This window comes from Ipomoea nil, unplaced genomic scaffold, assembly GCF_001879475.1.
Source record: "Ipomoea nil cultivar Tokyo-kokei standard unplaced genomic scaffold, Asagao_1.1 scaffold1259, whole genome shotgun sequence".
NCBI classification, from domain to species: Eukaryota; Viridiplantae; Streptophyta; class Magnoliopsida; order Solanales; family Convolvulaceae; genus Ipomoea; species Ipomoea nil.
In genome coordinates this window covers 303,086-322,082 of record NW_017617687.1, presented here as the reverse complement: position 1 = coordinate 322,082, position 18,997 = coordinate 303,086, and the positions used below count along the sequence as shown (strand labels likewise).

The window sequence follows — 18,997 nt, the reverse complement described above, 5'->3', positions numbered from 1 at the left end:
AAACCCAGACATATAAAGATAAGCGATAAATCGTAATCGGGTTAGTTCGCAGTTAGAATAAGCATGCACAAAATATATGAGCAGTAAGTAAATAGAGAGAGAGATTTATAGTGGTTCAGAGGTGGTGTAATCCTCCTAGTCCACTCTTCTCCTTTCACTTCAAGGATGAAATTCACTATTCTTCGATCACCCAGATACAATAGTGAATAAGTGTCCACCGACACTTCTCCGAGTGCTTCGCACAAAGCTACACTCCTCCAAGATTTTTCGCAAGCTTCTCTTGTTACTCCGCCTTCCCGAGTACTTCGCACCAAGCTGTATTCCTACACCATGAGAACTACGCACAAAGCTACGTCCTCCAAGGGTTTTCACAAGCTCCTCTTGTTACTCTGCCCTTCACCACGAGTGCTACGCACAAAGCTACACTCAACCAGGGTTTTTCACTCTCTCTAGTTACTCCGCCCTCTTTCTACACTCAGTAGAGAAATCTACAAAGAGATAAAATTTTTCTCTCACTCAGACTTGAATTTAATCGTGTATAGCTCAATATATGACTTGATGATTGATTGGATATTCTTTGAGTTTGTATACTGCTCTTGTTCGTGATTCAAGTCCCCCTTGTCTTCAAGTCTGCTTGGACAATTTATAGCTAGTGAAAGCTATTTGCCCGTTGATCAACTTTTGATCTCGATCGTCCATTTTGAATTGTAGTTGATCAGATAATATTGTCAACTTGATCTGAAATATTAGGTAGATGTCATTTCTCCTTTTGTCAGATGATTTGAATAATTTACCCGTTGCCGTTTCTTGAATTTTGTAGCCTTTAGAATTTGAATAAATTCGGCGCGGCAATCTTTGACATTTCTGGTCCTTCATAAATACTCTGACATGTCAAGTTGATCAAATAATTTATCTGCTGATTCTTGCTTGAGTATAAAATAATTTCTCCGCGAATCAGCCTTCTTTGAGCGTCTCCGGTTCCACCGTAAAAACTTGATGTTCAGATGAAAATATATCAGATATTTTCTCCTTCATGATCTTTGTAAGATAATATACTGGAACCTCTGTAAAAGCTTCACTGTTGTTCATGGTGAGATGCTCTGTTTCGAATTTCTAGCTTGGTACAAGTTCTTTCTCTTAAAAGAGCAGTGTACAGAAAGAGAGTTGCAGAAGCAACAATTGCGTGAGGTTCTTGATTTGTTCAATAATTCGTCCAACTTGATGGACCGAATGGTGAATGGATCAAAACCTCCTGGGGAAAGAACCGGAATTGGTTATGACCTCAGCTCCCCTTCACATGTCTTATTGAACAAACCCACAAACGTCTACTCTCGTGAGAGCTTCAAATCTACGTTTGTTCAAGGCCCCACTCAAATATCTGAGCCGATGAAAGAGATTAACAATTGTGGTCAACCACAATCGACAAGCTTACCGAAAGGAAAGGCTGTACAACGTATTATGGAACCACGAAATGGGAATAACTTGAAAGGCAAACCTAGGCATGATACTAATGTCAAAAGGAATGAACCGAAAGATAATAGATCTAATCTATACTATCAAAAAGGTCAGCCTACATGGAATAACCAATCGAGGGTAAGAACAAATGTCAATCAGAGGCAAAATCGTTCTAAACATCCACGAAAGGATCCTCTACGAGGAAACCCGAAAGGAGAACGTAATAGATATGCCAAGAGGTCATTTAGAAGACCAATGACAGGCAACGGATGGAGTGGACCATCCGAAGAGGATTGGCTTGTTTATCCTGAACCTTTGTCAAAAGCGCAATTTGAGAAAATTCATCGACATAAACAAACCAATTATTCTAAACAGTATCGCAATCCACCCGGTGACTATTTCCAAAGTCGATACAAAGCTAAACCTTTTGCCAAAATCTACTATGATTATCAAGTTTTTAATGGATATAAAGGACCGAGGATGAGTCAAATCAACTATAGGTTCGTATGGATCCCAAAATTGACCACTAACCCTGAAGGACCCGCAACCGAAGGGGTACCTAAAACTGCATAATCTTTCTTGCAGGAAAAACAGGTCATATGGTAAGTAGATAGTGGATGCTCAAGACATATGACCGGTGATAAAACAATTTTGAGCAACTATAAAGAGATTGACGGTCCAAAAGTAATCTTTGGAGGAGAAACAAGTGGTAAAACTCGTGGAACAGAAGACATTATCAAGAATGGCATAACAATTCAAGGTGTCTCATATGTCGAAGGACTAAGATTCAATTTGCTAAGCACGAGTCAATTCTGTGACAAAGGCTATAATGTTGAATTCTCAAAAGACAAATGCAACGTTGTCAGCACGAGAGATGGTGACACTGTTCTCATAGCCAAGCGGAAGAAAAACATATATGTTGTCTCTTGGAATTTATCTAATGCTAATGTTTTTCTTGTCGCAAAAAGTAATGCAGATCTAAGCTGGGAATGGCACAAGAAGTTGAGTCACCTGAATCTAAAGACCATCAACAAACTAGCCAAGAAAAATCTCGTGGAAGGCCCACCGAAAGCCACCTATGTTAAAGATAAAATCTGTGAGGCTTGCTAAAAAGGAAAGCAAATCAAGACTTCGTTCAAGTCCAAAGACTCAGATGTGAATTCTCGTCCACTAAGTCTATTACATATGGATCTATTTGGACCAGTTGATCCTGCAAGTTTGAGTGGACAAAAATATTCCCTTGTTATAGTAGATGATTACTCAAGATATGCTTGGACTCTTTTCTTAAAGAAGAAGAATGAAACAGAATTCGTGCTACCTGATCTTCTAAGACAACTTCAGACTAAAAAGGAGATCAACATCATAAGAATCAGATCAGACAAGGGAACCGAGTTCGTGAATAAAGTCATCAAAGAGTTCTGTGGACAAAATGGAATATTCCATCAACTCTCGGCTGCACGTACTCCTCAACAAAATGGAGTGGCCGAAAGAAAGAACAGAACCCTGAAGGAAGCAGCACGAAATATGATCGCACACTCTGGGCTACCTAAATGTTTTTGGGCCAAAGCTATCAACACAGCATGTTACACGCAGAATCGGTCCTTAATCAACAAAGCTCACAACCTAACTCCATACGAACTATGGAAAGGTAAGAAACCTATTGTTAGTTATTTTCACATCTTTGGATGCAGTGGTTTTATTCACAACAATGGGAAGAATCATCTAAGAGCCTTTGATGAAAGAGCCGATAAAGGATTATTCATGGGATACTCCTTAGTAAGCAAAGCCTTAAGAGTTCTAAACAAAAGAACCATGATTATAGAGGAATCTATACATGTCAAATTTGATGAGAAGGTTGAGAAGATCCCGATTGATACCGAAACATCCAACGCAAGAAATCCAAGCACTCAGACGATCTTAACAAATGAAGAAAAAGATTCAGATCATGAAGATCATCTTCCATATTACACGAGATATCAACCAAGATCTACAGAACCCGAAACAAGAGTTCAAAATGATTCAGCCCCACAAAATGTGATTCCTAATGTTCAACCTACTTCTGAACCTATGATATATGTTGAGCTACCTTATATCCCTGGAATAGATACTCAAATCAACAAACGTCCTTTGAACCTGATTTGAGATGGCTAAGAGACCATCCACCCGATCAAGTTATCGAAAATATTCAAGAAGGAGTGAGAACTCGCGCTTCTATACATGAAAATATGATGGCGTGTTTTCTATCTCAAATGGAGCCTAAATCTATCGAAGATGTTATAAATGATCCAGACTGGGTCATAGCTATGCAAGAAGAACTTCATCAATTTGAGCGAAACAATGTCTGGGAACTTGTTCCTAGGCCTACTCATCAAAATGTTATTGGAATCAAATGGGTGTTCAGGAACAAAATGAGTGAAGATGGCCTAATTGTTAGGAACAAAGCTCGGCTTGTAGCTAAAGGTTATTGCCAAGAAGAAGGCATTGATTTTGATGAAACCTTTGCTCCCGTTGCCAGGCTTGAAGGAATAAGAATGTTCTTAGCCTATGCAGCTTATAAAGACTTCAAAGTATACCAGATGGACGTGAAAAGTGCGTTCTTGAATGGTATTCTAGAAGAAGAAGTCTATGTGGAACAACCACCTGGTTTTGCCATAGATTGTGAGAATGAAAAACTATATCATCTAAAGAAAGCTCTATATGGGCTGAAACAAGCTCCACGAGCTTGGTATGACACTCTATCATACTTTCTTATAAATTGTGGATTTACGAAAGGAGCTGTTGATAAAACACTCTTTCGTATAAAAAATGATGATCATGTGTTGCTTGTACAAATATATGTTGACGATATCATTTTTGGATGTACAAATCCTGACCTATGTGAAAAATTCTCCAATCTCATGCGAGGGAAATTTGAAATGAGCATGATGGGAGAACTAAACTATTTTCTTGGATTGCAAGTTAAACAGTGTCCTGATGGGATATTCATCAATCAAGCCAAATATACAAAAGACATGATCCGAAAGTTTGGGATTGATGGAAAGTCATCAGTTAAAGTTCTTATGAGCACATCGTTACGAATGGAAATTGACAACGAAGGAAAGGATGTGGATCAAACGAAATTTCGTGGAATAATTGGATCCCTTCTTTACCTAACAGCAAGTAGGCCTGGCATTTCTTTTGCTGATGGGGTATGCGCAAGATTTCAGTCAAAACCGAAAGAAAGCCATTTGAGTGCTGCCAAAAAGATCCTAAGATATCTCAAGGGAACTCAAAGTGTAGGACTTTGGTACCCAAAAGGAGGATCTTTTGATCTTATTGGATACTCAGATGCTGATTTTGATGGTTGCAAGATAGACCGAAAAAGTACCTCAGGAACCTGCCAGTTCCTAGGGGGAAGACTTGTATCATGGTTCAGCAAGAAAAACAACACTCTATTGCAACTAGCACAGCTGAAGCCGAATACATTGCGGCTGGTAGCTGTTGTGCTCATATTCTTTGGATGACACATCAATTGAGAGATTATGGTGTGATAGCACGAGAAGTGTGCCTAAAATGTGACAACACAAGTGCTATAACTATCACACATAATCCGGTTCTACATTCTTGAACAAAACATATCGACATCAAGTATCACTTTATTCGTGATCACGTTGAAAAGAAGGACATTTCTCTTGAATATGTCAATACAGACGATCAACTTGCCGATATACTCACCAAACCACTATGTGAAAGTAGGTTTGCTACCCTACGACATGAAATTGGAATGATTGAAATGATCTAACATACAGGCTTTACGTGTGGAATCTATCTGCATGATTCCTGAAATATTCCATAAAGAAGATTTAGCACATGGAGCTAAAATCTTATGGAAATATCTTCACGCAATCACTCGCCTTTTTACTTCTATAAAGAGGTCCCCTTTCCCAGAAGAAAAATTCACATTAACCCACTAACATATTTTCTAGTGTTTTAGTAATTTGATTGCAGAAATGAATCAAGACAAAGGAAAAGGGAACATGGATGAAGCTGAGAGGCGTGCTGCTAGGAGAGATCGATACCTAAAGGAAGCAGGAGAGTTGACGAATGCAATTGTCATTAAGATAAGAGAAGATCATGACACAGTAAACATCACATACTCTCTATCGAATACAGCAAGCAGAAAGGAAAGAGAAAACATAGATAAAATCATTGCAGAATCTCAGGCAAAAAGAGAATATCATTTGGAACAAGCTCGAAGAATGGCAAACGAGAGGATTATGGTTCTCAAAAATGCTTGTGGCAATTCATCCCAAGAATCATCACCCACCTTTTGTTGGTACCCGATCTCTGAAGTTCCACAGAAAATGGAAGACTTCTCTCTTGTTCAGATTTAGCCAACATCAAAAAGTGGTTCACATGAGCCCACCCTCTCTTTTGAAGAATTGGACGAATATGCAAATATGGTTCGTGTACCCGAAAGGACTGATGAAATTTCTCATCTGGAACTCCACTTGCCTTATTTATTTCTCTAAGGAAATATCTGTGGTTATTTCTCTTGTAAGCTGTTGTCGTCTGGGAACTTTCAATAAATATCTTTACTTCTGGTCACTATTCTCTTAATGAGTTCTTTGACCAAGACCTAAAATTGTTGCACATTTGCAAATCTGGTCAATGGTCGAATTAAATTCTGAAACGACACCTCATTAATTGTTCAAACCAGAACTTGAGAGTTATGAGGAATTTTATGGTCTTAAATGCTATAGCCTCAGTCAGTTACGATTATCACGTGAATTCAATTTTTATGATATTGACGTGACACAAGATTCTTGTATCACCAATCTATGGAAGACACGTCAATAGTGACTAAGTTTGGAATATATTAAGCCTTCATCAAAGAAATCAATGCTACGTTGAAAATGGGTGAATGCATTGAATGGCTATTCCAAATCTTGATTATAAAAGGAGACAATCATAGATGGATTATCCTCACTTCAAATCTCAATTGCAATGGCTCCTCATAAACCCATCACCAGAGATGTAACTAGGAGACTCAAGGAAATGGCTCGTCTAGTCCGGGAAGAACAAGGTGACTTGTACCCAGGAAACAGCCTGCGAGCACCACTGGACGTTTCATCTGATTCTGAACCACCCACAAACTATGATGGGTTCATTACATATGAATCTGATGAAAACTCCCCAGGAGCCGTTATTGAATAAGCACCTCCTTCCATTGAAGAAATAGGATTTTTATCTGAAGAAGCTTGGAACAATCCAAATTTTGACAAAGATCTTCGTACTTACCTCAGTATGCATAACTGCGGACCTATTTGTGGATATATGAAGGATGTCTCATATGATGAACCAAGATCTTCTGTTGCCTCATCTCGTCCTGACTATTTTGCATCGAAAAAGAAAGCAAGAAAGGATAAGGGAGAATCCAGCAAGATGAAGAAGGGAAAAGAGAAAAAGTAATTTCCCTTTCGGTATTTTGAGATGTAATGACTTATCTTCTAAATAACTGTTCTCTCGTCTTGAAATAAAATAAAAGTTGATATTTTATGTTTTCCCGAAAAGAGCTCTAGTCTTTTGTTAAAAGAGAGATAAATCTTTATTTGATTTATTTTATCTATTGGGTATATTCTGTCACATCTATCTCATTTCGTCAGGAATCTCTTCATAAGCCTTGGAAATCATGAATATCTTTTAAGATCTTGATTCCATTCAGTGTTAAGTCTTTCAAAATTGGAATATGTGTCATACCTCGAAACACTCAAATGGACGACCATTTTTGCCTATAAATAGGCATGCATTGCCATGGTATGCTCATTCTATCATATGAAGAAATGGATAAAGGAAAGAAACACCTATCTTCTTCAGTAGCTTTACCAAAGGGAGAAATGAAAGACGTTCAAGAAAAGTTCAAATCCCTCAGCTTATCATATGAGCAAGGAAATAGCTCCCAAGGTTCTATAACCCTCCCCTTTATTAAGAAGCTCTCATCTGCTCTCCTACAAAGCAATCCACCTCCACTTGCTCCATCTCCTCTCACTCTCCATAACTCTAAGTATGATCCAAACTACATCATTGGGTGAGAGATCTAAAGCCTAGTGACATTGGAGTCAAAGACCTTGTTTCGGAGGATGAGATTGATCCCGAGCTCACTGATATCATTGCGTACGAACCCTTTCGGAAGGACTATTTTGAGAAGAAGGATCGAGAGATTGAAGACGCACAGCTCAAGAAAAAGGCAAAAAGAAACTGAAGATGCAGGTGTTAAATGTGTTGTATTACTGTAGGTCGAGAGATGTTTGTGATATCTACCAAGTTCCTTATTTTTATTAAACATCTCCTTGTTTCGTGTGTTCCTTATATCTTATCAGCATGCTTCTTAACATGAAACATCAGCACACCTATTCACGAAACTTTATTTGTTTGGCGAAAATACGAGAATCTTTATTTGATTCTCGCAAAAGATTACAATGTCATCGGAAATCAAATGTACTGACGGTTATTTGGAAATGAAGAGTTTCATCCCTAACCGTTCGATGAAGGTGGTAGGAGAGATCGTGTGGCCACAAAAATCGGTCCACTACCCCATGATCCTCTCTGCCAATGTCAGTCGACGTGACAGGCATTAAATGAGGATGTTTGCACTCCAAAGTATTTTTCTCTCCTATTTAATTGGGAATGATGAATTTTGATTTGATACTGGCCTTATCAGTAACCCCTACCATATCAGTTTACCTTATTTGGAGAATGGCAAACGTCATTCTCATTCAAATTCTAATACACAGTTCAGTTTACCCGATTGAAACACTTGACCCGTAGAAACCCTCTCCTTTTTAACCTAAACCACCACACCTATTTCACTTTTTCTTCCATCTTCTAAACCTTGAACCCTTCCTCTTATCACAACCTCCCCTCTTCAAACCCAGAAATTCATCTTTTCTCAGAAGCTATGGCCAAGAAATCCAAGGAGACAGCTTCGGATGCAGAACCAGAGTCGGCCGAAGTAGAAGTGCTGCCAAACTTTCCAACCTCCGATGAGAACTTCATTCAGTCCAGAGTTCATTTTGTTGCTGGTGGATGTATGTGGGATGCTCATGGGTTTCTCCAATTTGTTCTTGACAAATCCTTTGGAGAAAAGATCATCCATTTATTGCAGGACAGTGGTTTGTATGGCTTTGTGACTCACCTCTACACGTTTTGGTTTCCGGTGGATGTTACTCAGTTCTATCTGAATGCCAAAGTATCCACCGATGGTTCACTGATCTCTTCTAAAGTCAATGGCACCTCCATATCTCTAACCTATGAAGATGTGAAGAAAGCTTTCAGTTTTCCAGATCGTGATGAGTCGTACCACTCAGATTTTTGCGGGTACTACTACGATCAACATGAGTTCCATGGAAGCATAAAAAACAAGCAAGGACCAACTAAAATCACATGGCCCTTGAAGAAGAAGTGGTTTCGACTTGATTATGAATTTGCAGTTGATATCTTCAACAAAATTGTAGAACACAAGACGTCTGGGACAAACGATGTGACGAAAGATAAGCTTAAAATGTTCCACGCCTTCCTTCATAGTTATAAGGTGGATTGGTCGAAATTTGTATTCAACCAGCTTCGTTACATCATCACTTTTTGAAGGACATCACCGGGAGATATCTCACAGAAGATTGGCTTCGGTTTTCTCGTTAGTCATCTTCTAGCTAAGAAGAAGGTTCCTCTTCGTGAAGGCATTCTCCGTGGACCAAAGGTCTGTCACATGAAGTCGAAACCTTCTGGTTATGACAAGCAGAAGGCACTGGAGTTGGGATTACCTTTGGACTCAGTAAAGTCCAAAAGGAAGTCCAAGAAGACTAAAGAATCTGATGATGACCAGCCCAAGCCCAAAAGACGAAAGAAGGAGAAGGCACTTTCCAAATCAGCTACCAAAGGCTCACCTGAAGCTCAGTCTCTAGCACTGCCATCAGAACCGAATCCCTTGACTGTTGACAAGAAAGATTTTGCACCTCAAAATGTTAGCTCTTCATCTCCACGAAAGATTCCTCATGTTTCGAGTCCAACAGCAGAACCTATAATCGTTGAAGACACGTCTGAAGACGAAGTTACTACTCAACCCATCCTTGCACAACCAAAGAAAGGTCACTTCAGACCAACAATTGCGAAAGCCAACGAGATAATGACCAGATTAGCTCTTCCCCCTCATTCCATTTTAAAAGAAAAGTTGAGAAAGAAACCTGCCACCACTCAGGGGGAAGAAGGTTCAAAGCGAAAGGATGCCTCTCGCAAGTCTTCGAAGAAAAGGAAGACCACATCTGTGAGTACCGAAGGTTTAGTATAAAGTTCCTTGCCACAAGAACCTGTCTCAGTAGAGCAGATCAACCCGAGTCTGACACAAGAACCTGCTGAGATAGAAAATGATGGTTGCGAACTTCCATCTTCATCTGATCACTTAAGTCTCCCACAAGAACCTGGCTTGCCAGAAGAGACGAGAGAAGTGATCATCGATCTTGTCATTGTCTCAACACATGCCACCGAAACTTTCCTTACACAAGAACCTACTCCAGCAGAGCAGATCATCCCAATTCTGACACAAGAACCTGCTGTGGTAGAGAAGGACAAAAGCTTGCCACACTCTTCGAACCACTTAAGTCTCCCGCAAGAACCTGGCTTGCCATAAGAGATGAAAGAAGTGGTCCCTGAACCCGAAACTTATCCAAATTCTCCCCCATCAAGAGATCAACTGCTTCAACTCTCAATTGAAAGTGATTACCAGAGAGTTTTGAAATGGCAAAAGTGGCGAACTTCACCTCTCAGATTATTTCTCGAAAATTTCGATGAGATGAAAGATGAAGAAGATTTCGCTCTCGAGTGGCTTGGCACGCAAAACGTTTATGAAGCAACAAGGCTTGAGACCATAAACCGAGCATACTCATACAAGCTGACCAACCGAAGTCTGACAAAAGGAAAAGCCCCTATTTGCCTTGAAATGAAGAAACCATATCTCGATCCTGCCTTTGAAGAAGAGATGAAGGAATTCAGAGCTGCTCTCTTGTTATCCAAAATCAAAACTGAATTAGAGAAGCTCCATCAAAATGATCCAGCTTGCAATATCAGCGGATCCAAGGACGAGAATGGGAATGCAATTGAGAAAGATGTTGAAAATGAAGAAGCCTCAGCATAAGAAGAAAGAATCAATGAAGACGAAGGTATCAATGAGGTTGAACCTGCTGCAAATAAACATCCTGATGAAGAAGACAACGCAGATAGAGATGGTGAGGAAGAAGACAATGACATTCCAGATGACGAAGATGAAGAGAATGATGATGAGGAAGACGATGATAATGGTGATAATGATGATGATTCGGATGATGATGATTCGGACTATGATAGTGAATCTCCTATCATAGGCAACACCGAAATCATACCCAAAAGATCACCCACACCTCACTCATTTCCTCATGAAGAAACCCATCCTCGTGATCCATCCCCTTCAGCACCTCCACCTATAGATAGTCAGATTGCTGCAAGACCAAATAGTGATGGCAAAATGGAAGCATCACCACCAACAACAAGTCAATTGAATCCGAAATCACCCCGTGATGACAAAATGGAAGCATCACCAAGTGAGAATCAATTCATTCTTGAACAACGGAATGTTTTTCGTGAACCTAAGAGCATCCACCTCGAACCAAGCCTTCGTGTCGAATCTCTTGATCCGGAAAACATCATGCACCATCTGCTAACCACAATCCACCAAGTCGAGCTTCTGCATCAACAGTATTCGTTTCACCGAAAGCAAGATAGTCAAACTCTGGAAGATTTGTCCACCAAGATGACATAAGTAATGACATCTCTATCTTCCACTCAACAGCAACCGACATCTTTTACTACAGACTTTCATGAAAAGCAAGCAACTGAACTCCACCGTCAAAGTCATCTTCTTAACAAGATTGCGAAAGAGCAACATTCCCTCAAGCTTTCTCAATTTGGCCTCAAAGAGAGAGTTGACCTAGCCTGCACGAAAGTTGATTTAGCAAGTGACAACATGTTCCGAATGGGAGAATATCAGCTCCAGATTCTCGAATATGTCAAAGACGTGCTTAACACAATCAACAAGCTAGTCAAGCCCTCTGATTCTCCGTGTGTTGATGCCAAAAAGGGGGAAAAGAAGAGAAATGATGATGATGAGGACGAGAACAGAAACAAATCTCCATCTCGCCCAGATGAATTTAGAGACAGATCTCTTGTTCAAAGAAGGAATGATGAAGGAAGAAACACGAGATCTTCACATCCAGCATCTAAGTCTCGACATCAGCCATCCTCAAGATCCAGACAACACTCTATCAGACCTCAACAATCTTTCGGATCCACCTCTGAGTTTGCATTTCATGGAAAAACCTACAGAGAGAAGAAGAATCTTCGCCAAAGGCTTATGCGAGATATGAATATAACCATGGATGCCACAGGAAACTTCGTTACTTACCAAGAGTATGAAGTAGGAAGTGGAAAGCACTTTGAAGGGTGCAATCTACCGATATGGTTGAAGAAGAATGATAACAACATTAGACAAACTTATCAAAGCCAAAGAAATGAAAAGATCAAGAAAGCAAATCTATAGTTGTGGAACAAACAAGAAGAGGCGAGACTTGCAAGAGAACACGAATTGCTTGAACGCGAAAGAATGAAGGAAAAGATAAAGTATGTAACAAAGATTGGAAAAGATGCTGAACCTGGAGTCAAGTACAATGCCGTTTTCAAAATTCACACAGAATCAGGAAAGAGTTACACTGAGGGAATGCATTCGTTTGAGCTCGTTTCCTGGTGGAATATTGGTATTGTCGAAGGAGAAAATATTCTTGAAGCATACAACAATTATCTGAGCTGCAACATCACTGGGAAATATATGAAGACCTCGTGAAAGAAAATCCTATCCGAAAGTTTAGAACTTTGATCAAACGAGATATTGACATGGATAGGATGCTCAAGGAACAAGAAGAGAGATGAAAAAGAGCGAAAGGAGGCTCAGTTACAAAAAGCGAAGCTTTGAGATATGTAAAAGTTCTTCAACTTCGCTTTCGATTATTTTGTAAGTGTTCCTGATCATTATAAAAGTTACCTTTTGTCCAAATTCTCGTGTTCCTATCTAAGATAATTGTAATAATTTCTTGTACCTTTCATTACTGCTTAGAAACTGAATGTAAACTCTACAGCATGGCTGTTTTGAAATGAAAAATCCTTTATGGGATATCTATCAACTTTATAGCAGAGTATAGGTTTTGGCATCATCAAAAAGGGGGAAATTGTTAGGAACAAATGTACTTAGATTTTGATGATACCAATGGAATTTAGACTGTAGACCCCTAACTTTTGAATAGTTTCTTTTGATACTTTCGTCTTAGACGAAAGGTGCCATAACTCACCTTGTAATTCGTGTTAAGCTAGACAAACACACGAAACTGAGTTATGATCTTTTAGTTAGGTCTACTTGGACGAAAGAAGATCAAAAGTTTGAAGAAAAGCTACATCAGTCAGAGAATCCATCTCTCGGTTATGCAGCAAATGGAGAAGTACTCATCAAAGCTGCCAATTCAGACAAAAGATAAAGTCAATCTTTCGTGAAGAGACTTTTATTCTATAATCAGACTGCCAAGACAATTCCTCTTTACAGAATTCAAGAAGAATGTTGTCTAAGTCTCAGCTGGGAAATCATCCTAGGAATAAGTTGTCCTAAGAACAAGGTGCACATCAACCAAGATGCATTAAATGCCTTGTACCTCTTTACAGAGCTAGAAGACAAAAACTTGCAAAAGTTCTTACCACCAACGACTACATGGTACAACCGCAATAAATGCAGCATTAAATGCACCAAGCCCTCCGGGCAATACCCACTGGTCCATAGGTTTGAAATATCATCTCCCTCCAACGGATGGATATTTCTTCCCCTATAAATACTCATCTTCTCCACTGAAGAAGATGCTGGTTTTTCACTCAATTGATTATATTCACGCAAAAAGCTCCTTATACAAAGTTCACTCTTCCAAGCTTTTGAAAACCAGTGATTCAAGGTGTGAAGTTTCAAAAAGAGCCATCAGATTTCTTCTTCACAACCTTGAAGAAGTCTTGCTTTTTCTACACGTTGATCATCCATCATTCAACCAGCCAGTCAAGACTTCAACCTGTTGGAGAAACACGCAAATCTTTTCATCCAACCCTCAACTCTGAAGAAGACATTGATAGAGGCGGAGTAAACTCTAGGAGTTGGAAAACCTTCCAAGTAGCTGTCCGGCTTAGTGATCAAGGAAGCTAGCTTGAAGTAATTTGTACTAGGAGTGATAGTGCAAACCCTTTCACAAGTTGTGGAAGAAGAGTGGAGTAGGCACAATTGGCCGAACCACTATAAAAATCTCTCGTCTCTCTCTTTATTTACATATCGCTTTACTTTCGTAAATTGCATATCATTACTCTTTCAAACCGAAAGTTCCTTAAGCGTAAAACAGTGCAAAGCAATACTAAAATCTATTTAACAAATCCGCTGTGTAATAACCCCGAAATGAGTTATTTCTGTAAAAATCGAATTGAGTCTATTCAGCCCTCCCCCCCCCCCCCTCTAGACTCTCCTTTTGACCCTACCGGGACTAAAAAACTTTTGTTACCCATTTCTAAGAAGTTACATGAAAATTGCTTTGTAAATGCAATAGAAATTTGTTAATACGTACAGCTTTAGTTACCCATTTCTTGGTGATGAAATTTCCTAATTATTGCGCAGTCTGGGTCGAGATCCTTACGGCAAATTATACTGGACCTACGGCAATTCTTGGTGTAGTATATGATGCCAGGAGATTTTTTGATAATCTTCGTTGACTCATTGACCTCCTTTGATATATTATTAATTAATACACCAAAAAAGTTACTTTATAAATGTAATAAAATATTTACACATCACACTAAATATTTACATTTATAAAGTAACTTTCATATTATCGGACAGGGAACACAAAAAAGTGTCCTACTATACAATAATTTGTTGTATATGAAAGGGGTTATAATGCTGCATTTTTGTCCACCAATAAAATTGTATGAAAGAAGGGTACGTTGAAATTAAAGAGGGAGTTGGTAATATTCACGGAATATTCATTATAAGAAAATTCTAGAGAGAACATACGAAAGAAAAATGAAGAGGACATTTCTTACAAATTCACTAAATTAATTATTTATTAATTAGAATCACAAGACGAGCGAGTGTCATCCAAATCACAATTTCAAATTGGGGTTATAGACTTTCTGTAAATCAAGTATTATTAATAAAATTGAATACTTTGAGAATATTATTATCATATTCACAATTATTGGACTGCCAAAAGGTGTAGTGGGTGGACTACGTTCTTTCATGCTATCTAAACAAAGAATCCAAGAAATATCAATGTACTACTCTAAGAGAATGGCATATTGGCAAGCACATATATCATTTTATTAAGCGAGATTAATTTCCTAGCTATTGCGCAGTCTGGGTCCCTGCGTCTCTGGACGCGTTTTAACAAGCATGATTGTAGTACTGCATTTACTTCCACCAATAATGTAGCTGGGGAGGAAATTATGAAGGGACAGACCATAGAAAGCTAAAGTGTCCTAATGTGTAGTATTTGAAATGATTATAATTCTCCATTTTCATTTACTTCATTATGTTGTAAAAGTCGCACCTAGATGCCAAGGGCCGGCTGACCATCTATATTAACACCGTGGTAATTTTGATGGTCGGCCGCCTAATCGACGAATTAGTTATTATTATTATTTTTTTTAAATGGATTATTTCGTTTAAAATGACGTCGTCATTTTCAGCGAAATAACCCTAAATCGTTCAAATCCTGTATATATTTTTAAGTTGATATTTAATATTTTAATATTAACTAAAAGTATTATATATATATATATATATATATATATATATATATATATATATATATATATATATATTAAGTATTAAAAATTTTTTAAAAATTAAACAAGTTGTAAAAGCTTAAAAAAAAAAACATAGGTGCCAGCAATTTTTTACAACAATGCAATAGAGTTTTAGGAAAGGGCATTATTGAGGGCCGGGCATGCAGAAAGAGGGAATCAGTAATATTCACGGAAAATTTATTATAAAAAAAATTTCTAAAGAGAAAAGACAACAATACAAAATGAGGAGGGAAATCTCGTAAAGATTGAGTGGAAGACTCTGCTAAGTGAAGTCTAGAGATGGATGACAAAGGGAAAGAGGAAAGCTAAGGAAGAAAAGTGTAAAGAGAAAAGTGAAGGAAAAATGAAGAAGGAAATTTCATAGAGATTGAGTGGAAGACAACAAGGAAATTATTGATTGTAAGCCAAGTGTCCTATAAATTTTACAATGGATGATTAACTAAAAAAAATTAAAAAAAAAAAAAAAAGAAAAGTGAAGTGAAAAATAAGAGAGACCGACAACACTATTTTGGACATTATATTGATAATTTGATGTATATGTAGAGGCACAACCTTAGACCCATAACTTGTGTGTCAACCTTTGAAAAGAAAATATATTTAATGCACTTGTATTGTGTATTTTATTGATAAAAAAAAAAAAATTTGTATTAACAAAGTTAATTTTGCAAATTCAATTCTCTCATTTTTGCCCTAGCTATGTATACTACAAATTAAATGAATTATAAAAGAAAAAACATTTAGTAAAATAACATATTGCCAGAAACATATTTATGCTCCTTATTCCTCTCACCTAATTCAATTTGAAAATTTTCATGTACATTTATGTTTTTTTTTTTAAGTACCACACAAGAAATACTAAAAAAACATAAGAAACTCGATAAAATTTATTAGACAATATTAATGTACAATGTTCTCCTTTGCTTCATTTTATTTGAATTATTTTTTAGTTAATTATAAAATAATATTTATTTTTAATTTTTAATTTAATTAGCATTAACTTGATGGAATTTGTTTATAATTGCTACCCTCTTAAATTAACACAACAATCTCTATGGTTGTGTAAACAAAAACAATGTAGAAGATGAGATGTTTTTTTCGATTTTTCCAAGCTATAGCACTACATGCAACCCTACGGCAGGGCCCAAAAATTTCATCTAATTAATATTTCTAAAAAATAATATCCACCTACTCATTATAACAAAAATTAGAATAATAATAGCTCCGAAAAGGAGATCGATCAAGTTGGTGAAGAATGATTTTTGTACTAGAACATCATGAATTCAATTCTTCTTAACAATTTTTCTGTCGAGCCTAGCTATCAAATTGAGTCTTCCTACACAGTATTTAAATGAAATAAATTATACAAAAATTTAATCTAAACAACACTTTTGAAAAATAACCAACACTTACTTACTAATTCATCATGACAAAAGTACTTCGAATAGTGACTCGAACGAAATTACCAAGTTAGTATAACATAATTTTCATACTTTGAAAGTTATAAATTTCTGTTTTGAAAGACTGTCCCATGTGAAACATGTAACACTTTTTAATTAAAGATGTGAATCAAAGACTAAAGAAAATACGAGAGAAAAGTCTATAAAGAAAAAATCCAAAGGAAAATAATAAATAAGGAAAGAAAATATGCAATGACTTAAAAGATGGGAGTTTCCTAGAAAATATGCATGACCTAAAAGATTATTTTGCGTCACATATTTGGGCGGCTTCAAAAGTTCCTGTTCTTCTTATTCAGTGTTCTACCCAATTTTAGTGAATGGTAAAAGTTGTAGGAAGCCGTCTTTATCTCTATACAATGCTTCAACTCTTATTTTCTCACCATACTTGCTTTATTTAGCCGATGGTAATATAATCTTATGACGCTAGGATCTTTTAATAACAATAATTTTAGTTGTATGAGTAATTTTGATGACTTCTCCAACTTTTATATCTCCAAACCCATTATAGTAAAGATCATAAGTTATAATGCCATGTAAAAATGAGATTTCTTCCACTTCTAATTAGATACCATAATATTTATTCATATTCATTATTTTTGGTAAGGGTTTGGAATATAATCATGCTTTTCAATTCTGATGTCATAAATTAACACGATTAAGTGGCAGGAATAGTGGAGCCGGATTGAACACAAGCCTTGATAAAATTCAGATAAAGGACTTAAGTCCTCTTAATTTCTTTTTAGGACTAGATGTTGCCAGAAATCAAGCTAAGCAAAGACAATGGAAGTGCTTTGGAGGATATCACTTATTATAGAAGATTAATTGAAAAATTGCTATATCTCACCATTACAAGACCAGACATCAGTTTTGCTACACAGCAGTTATCTCAATTTCTAGATTGCTCCACAGACATACATTTACAAGCTGCACATAAAGACTCCTAAGATATATCAAGTCAGCTCCGGCTCAAGGCATATTCTTTCCAGCTCGATCCACACTCCAACTAAAATGGTTCACTGACTCTGATTGGGAAGCCTGTCCCGACACCACGAGATCTGTCACAAGGTTATGCATCTTCTTAGATACTGCTTTGGTGTCATGGAGGTATAAAAGAAGCAAGTAACAATTTCGAAATCCTCTTCTTAGGCAGAATATAGGATCCTTGCTACTACAACTTGTAAAATACAGTGGATAACCTAGGCAGTAAATTAGGCTCTAGCTCTTTTCCTTGTTCTTAAAATTTATACCACTTCAGTTTATTTAGCACTAATTTTCTGTGGATAGAACCCATACAACATCACTATGGGGTCTAATATTTGTCAATGCAATGGCATTTTACAAAGACAAGGATCAATACCTCAAATATTTACATCAAGAATGTCTTGATTGATTTGCTTTTGTGTTTCCAACTTCCAGTCTACCAATTTGCTTTGGATCAACCTCATACTTCTCAAGAAGTGAAGTAACAGCGGTCAAACTGCAGATCAACAAATGAATAGGTTGGACAAGATCACATAAAGACAATATTTTGCAAAAGTGAAGTTATTCTACCACTTTAGACAACACAGTCATAAAGCTATTGAACTAATTAAACATAGTCCAACCAAGCAAATTCCCTACCACGGCTTCAACATCTAATAGATCATAATCCAATTTGTCACTTCGAAGGCGTGATGTCTCTCACAGGTGCATCTGTCATTAGCATTGAGAGACCGAAATCACATATCTTTACTGTCCAATGCTTATTCACAAGACAATTTGCAGATTTTAGATCTAGCTCGAGGAACTATCTTCGTGCGATGAATGCACATCAACCCTCTTAGTACGCAGATAGAAAATAACAGTCAGTTAATAAACAATAGCCTGCAATACAAAACCTATCATCATAATTTCACGATTGTTTTTTAACATAAAAATAACACACCTGCATAGGTCACATAGCATCTTAAGTCTCCTTCGCCAGCTGGGTAGCTTCTTTTGCCCACTTAAATGAATGAAATAGTAAAGTGATCCCATATCCATGTACTCAGTAACCATGGATAGATGTGGACGCTTTGTGCAAGCACAGAGAAATAATATAACTATAAGGAAAAAACATAAAAAAGAGAGAGAGACGACAAGATACCTTAGGATGGAAATTTCAT

General features: G+C 37.4%; 1 protein-coding gene and 2 long non-coding RNA genes across 3 annotated transcripts in view; 2 read left to right on the top strand and 1 right to left on the bottom strand.

Moving 5' to 3' along the window:
- Positions 1-10,120: 10,120 nt before the first annotated feature.
- On the top strand, positions 10,121-11,281 carry LOC109184301 (protein MAK16 homolog). Its single transcript, XM_019334298.1, has 2 exons — positions 10,121-10,594; positions 10,658-11,281. The coding sequence occupies exons 1-2, from the start codon at positions 10,121-10,123 to the stop codon at positions 11,279-11,281; spliced, it is 1,098 nt and encodes a 365-aa protein (XP_019189843.1).
- A 6,375-nt stretch (positions 11,282-17,656) lies between these two features.
- LOC109184372 lies at positions 17,657-18,294 on the bottom strand. Its single transcript, XR_002054759.1, has 2 exons — positions 18,211-18,294; positions 17,657-18,127 (listed from the first exon to the last, which is right to left on the bottom strand). It is a non-coding gene; the product is annotated as an uncharacterized LOC109184372 (long non-coding RNA).
- Positions 18,086-18,997, top strand: part of LOC109184375 — a 55,703-nt gene continuing 54,791 nt past the window's right edge. Inside the window, exon 1 of the long non-coding RNA XR_002054762.1 lies at positions 18,086-18,352. This is a non-coding gene — a long non-coding RNA (uncharacterized LOC109184375). The remainder of the gene's footprint in view (positions 18,353-18,997) is intronic.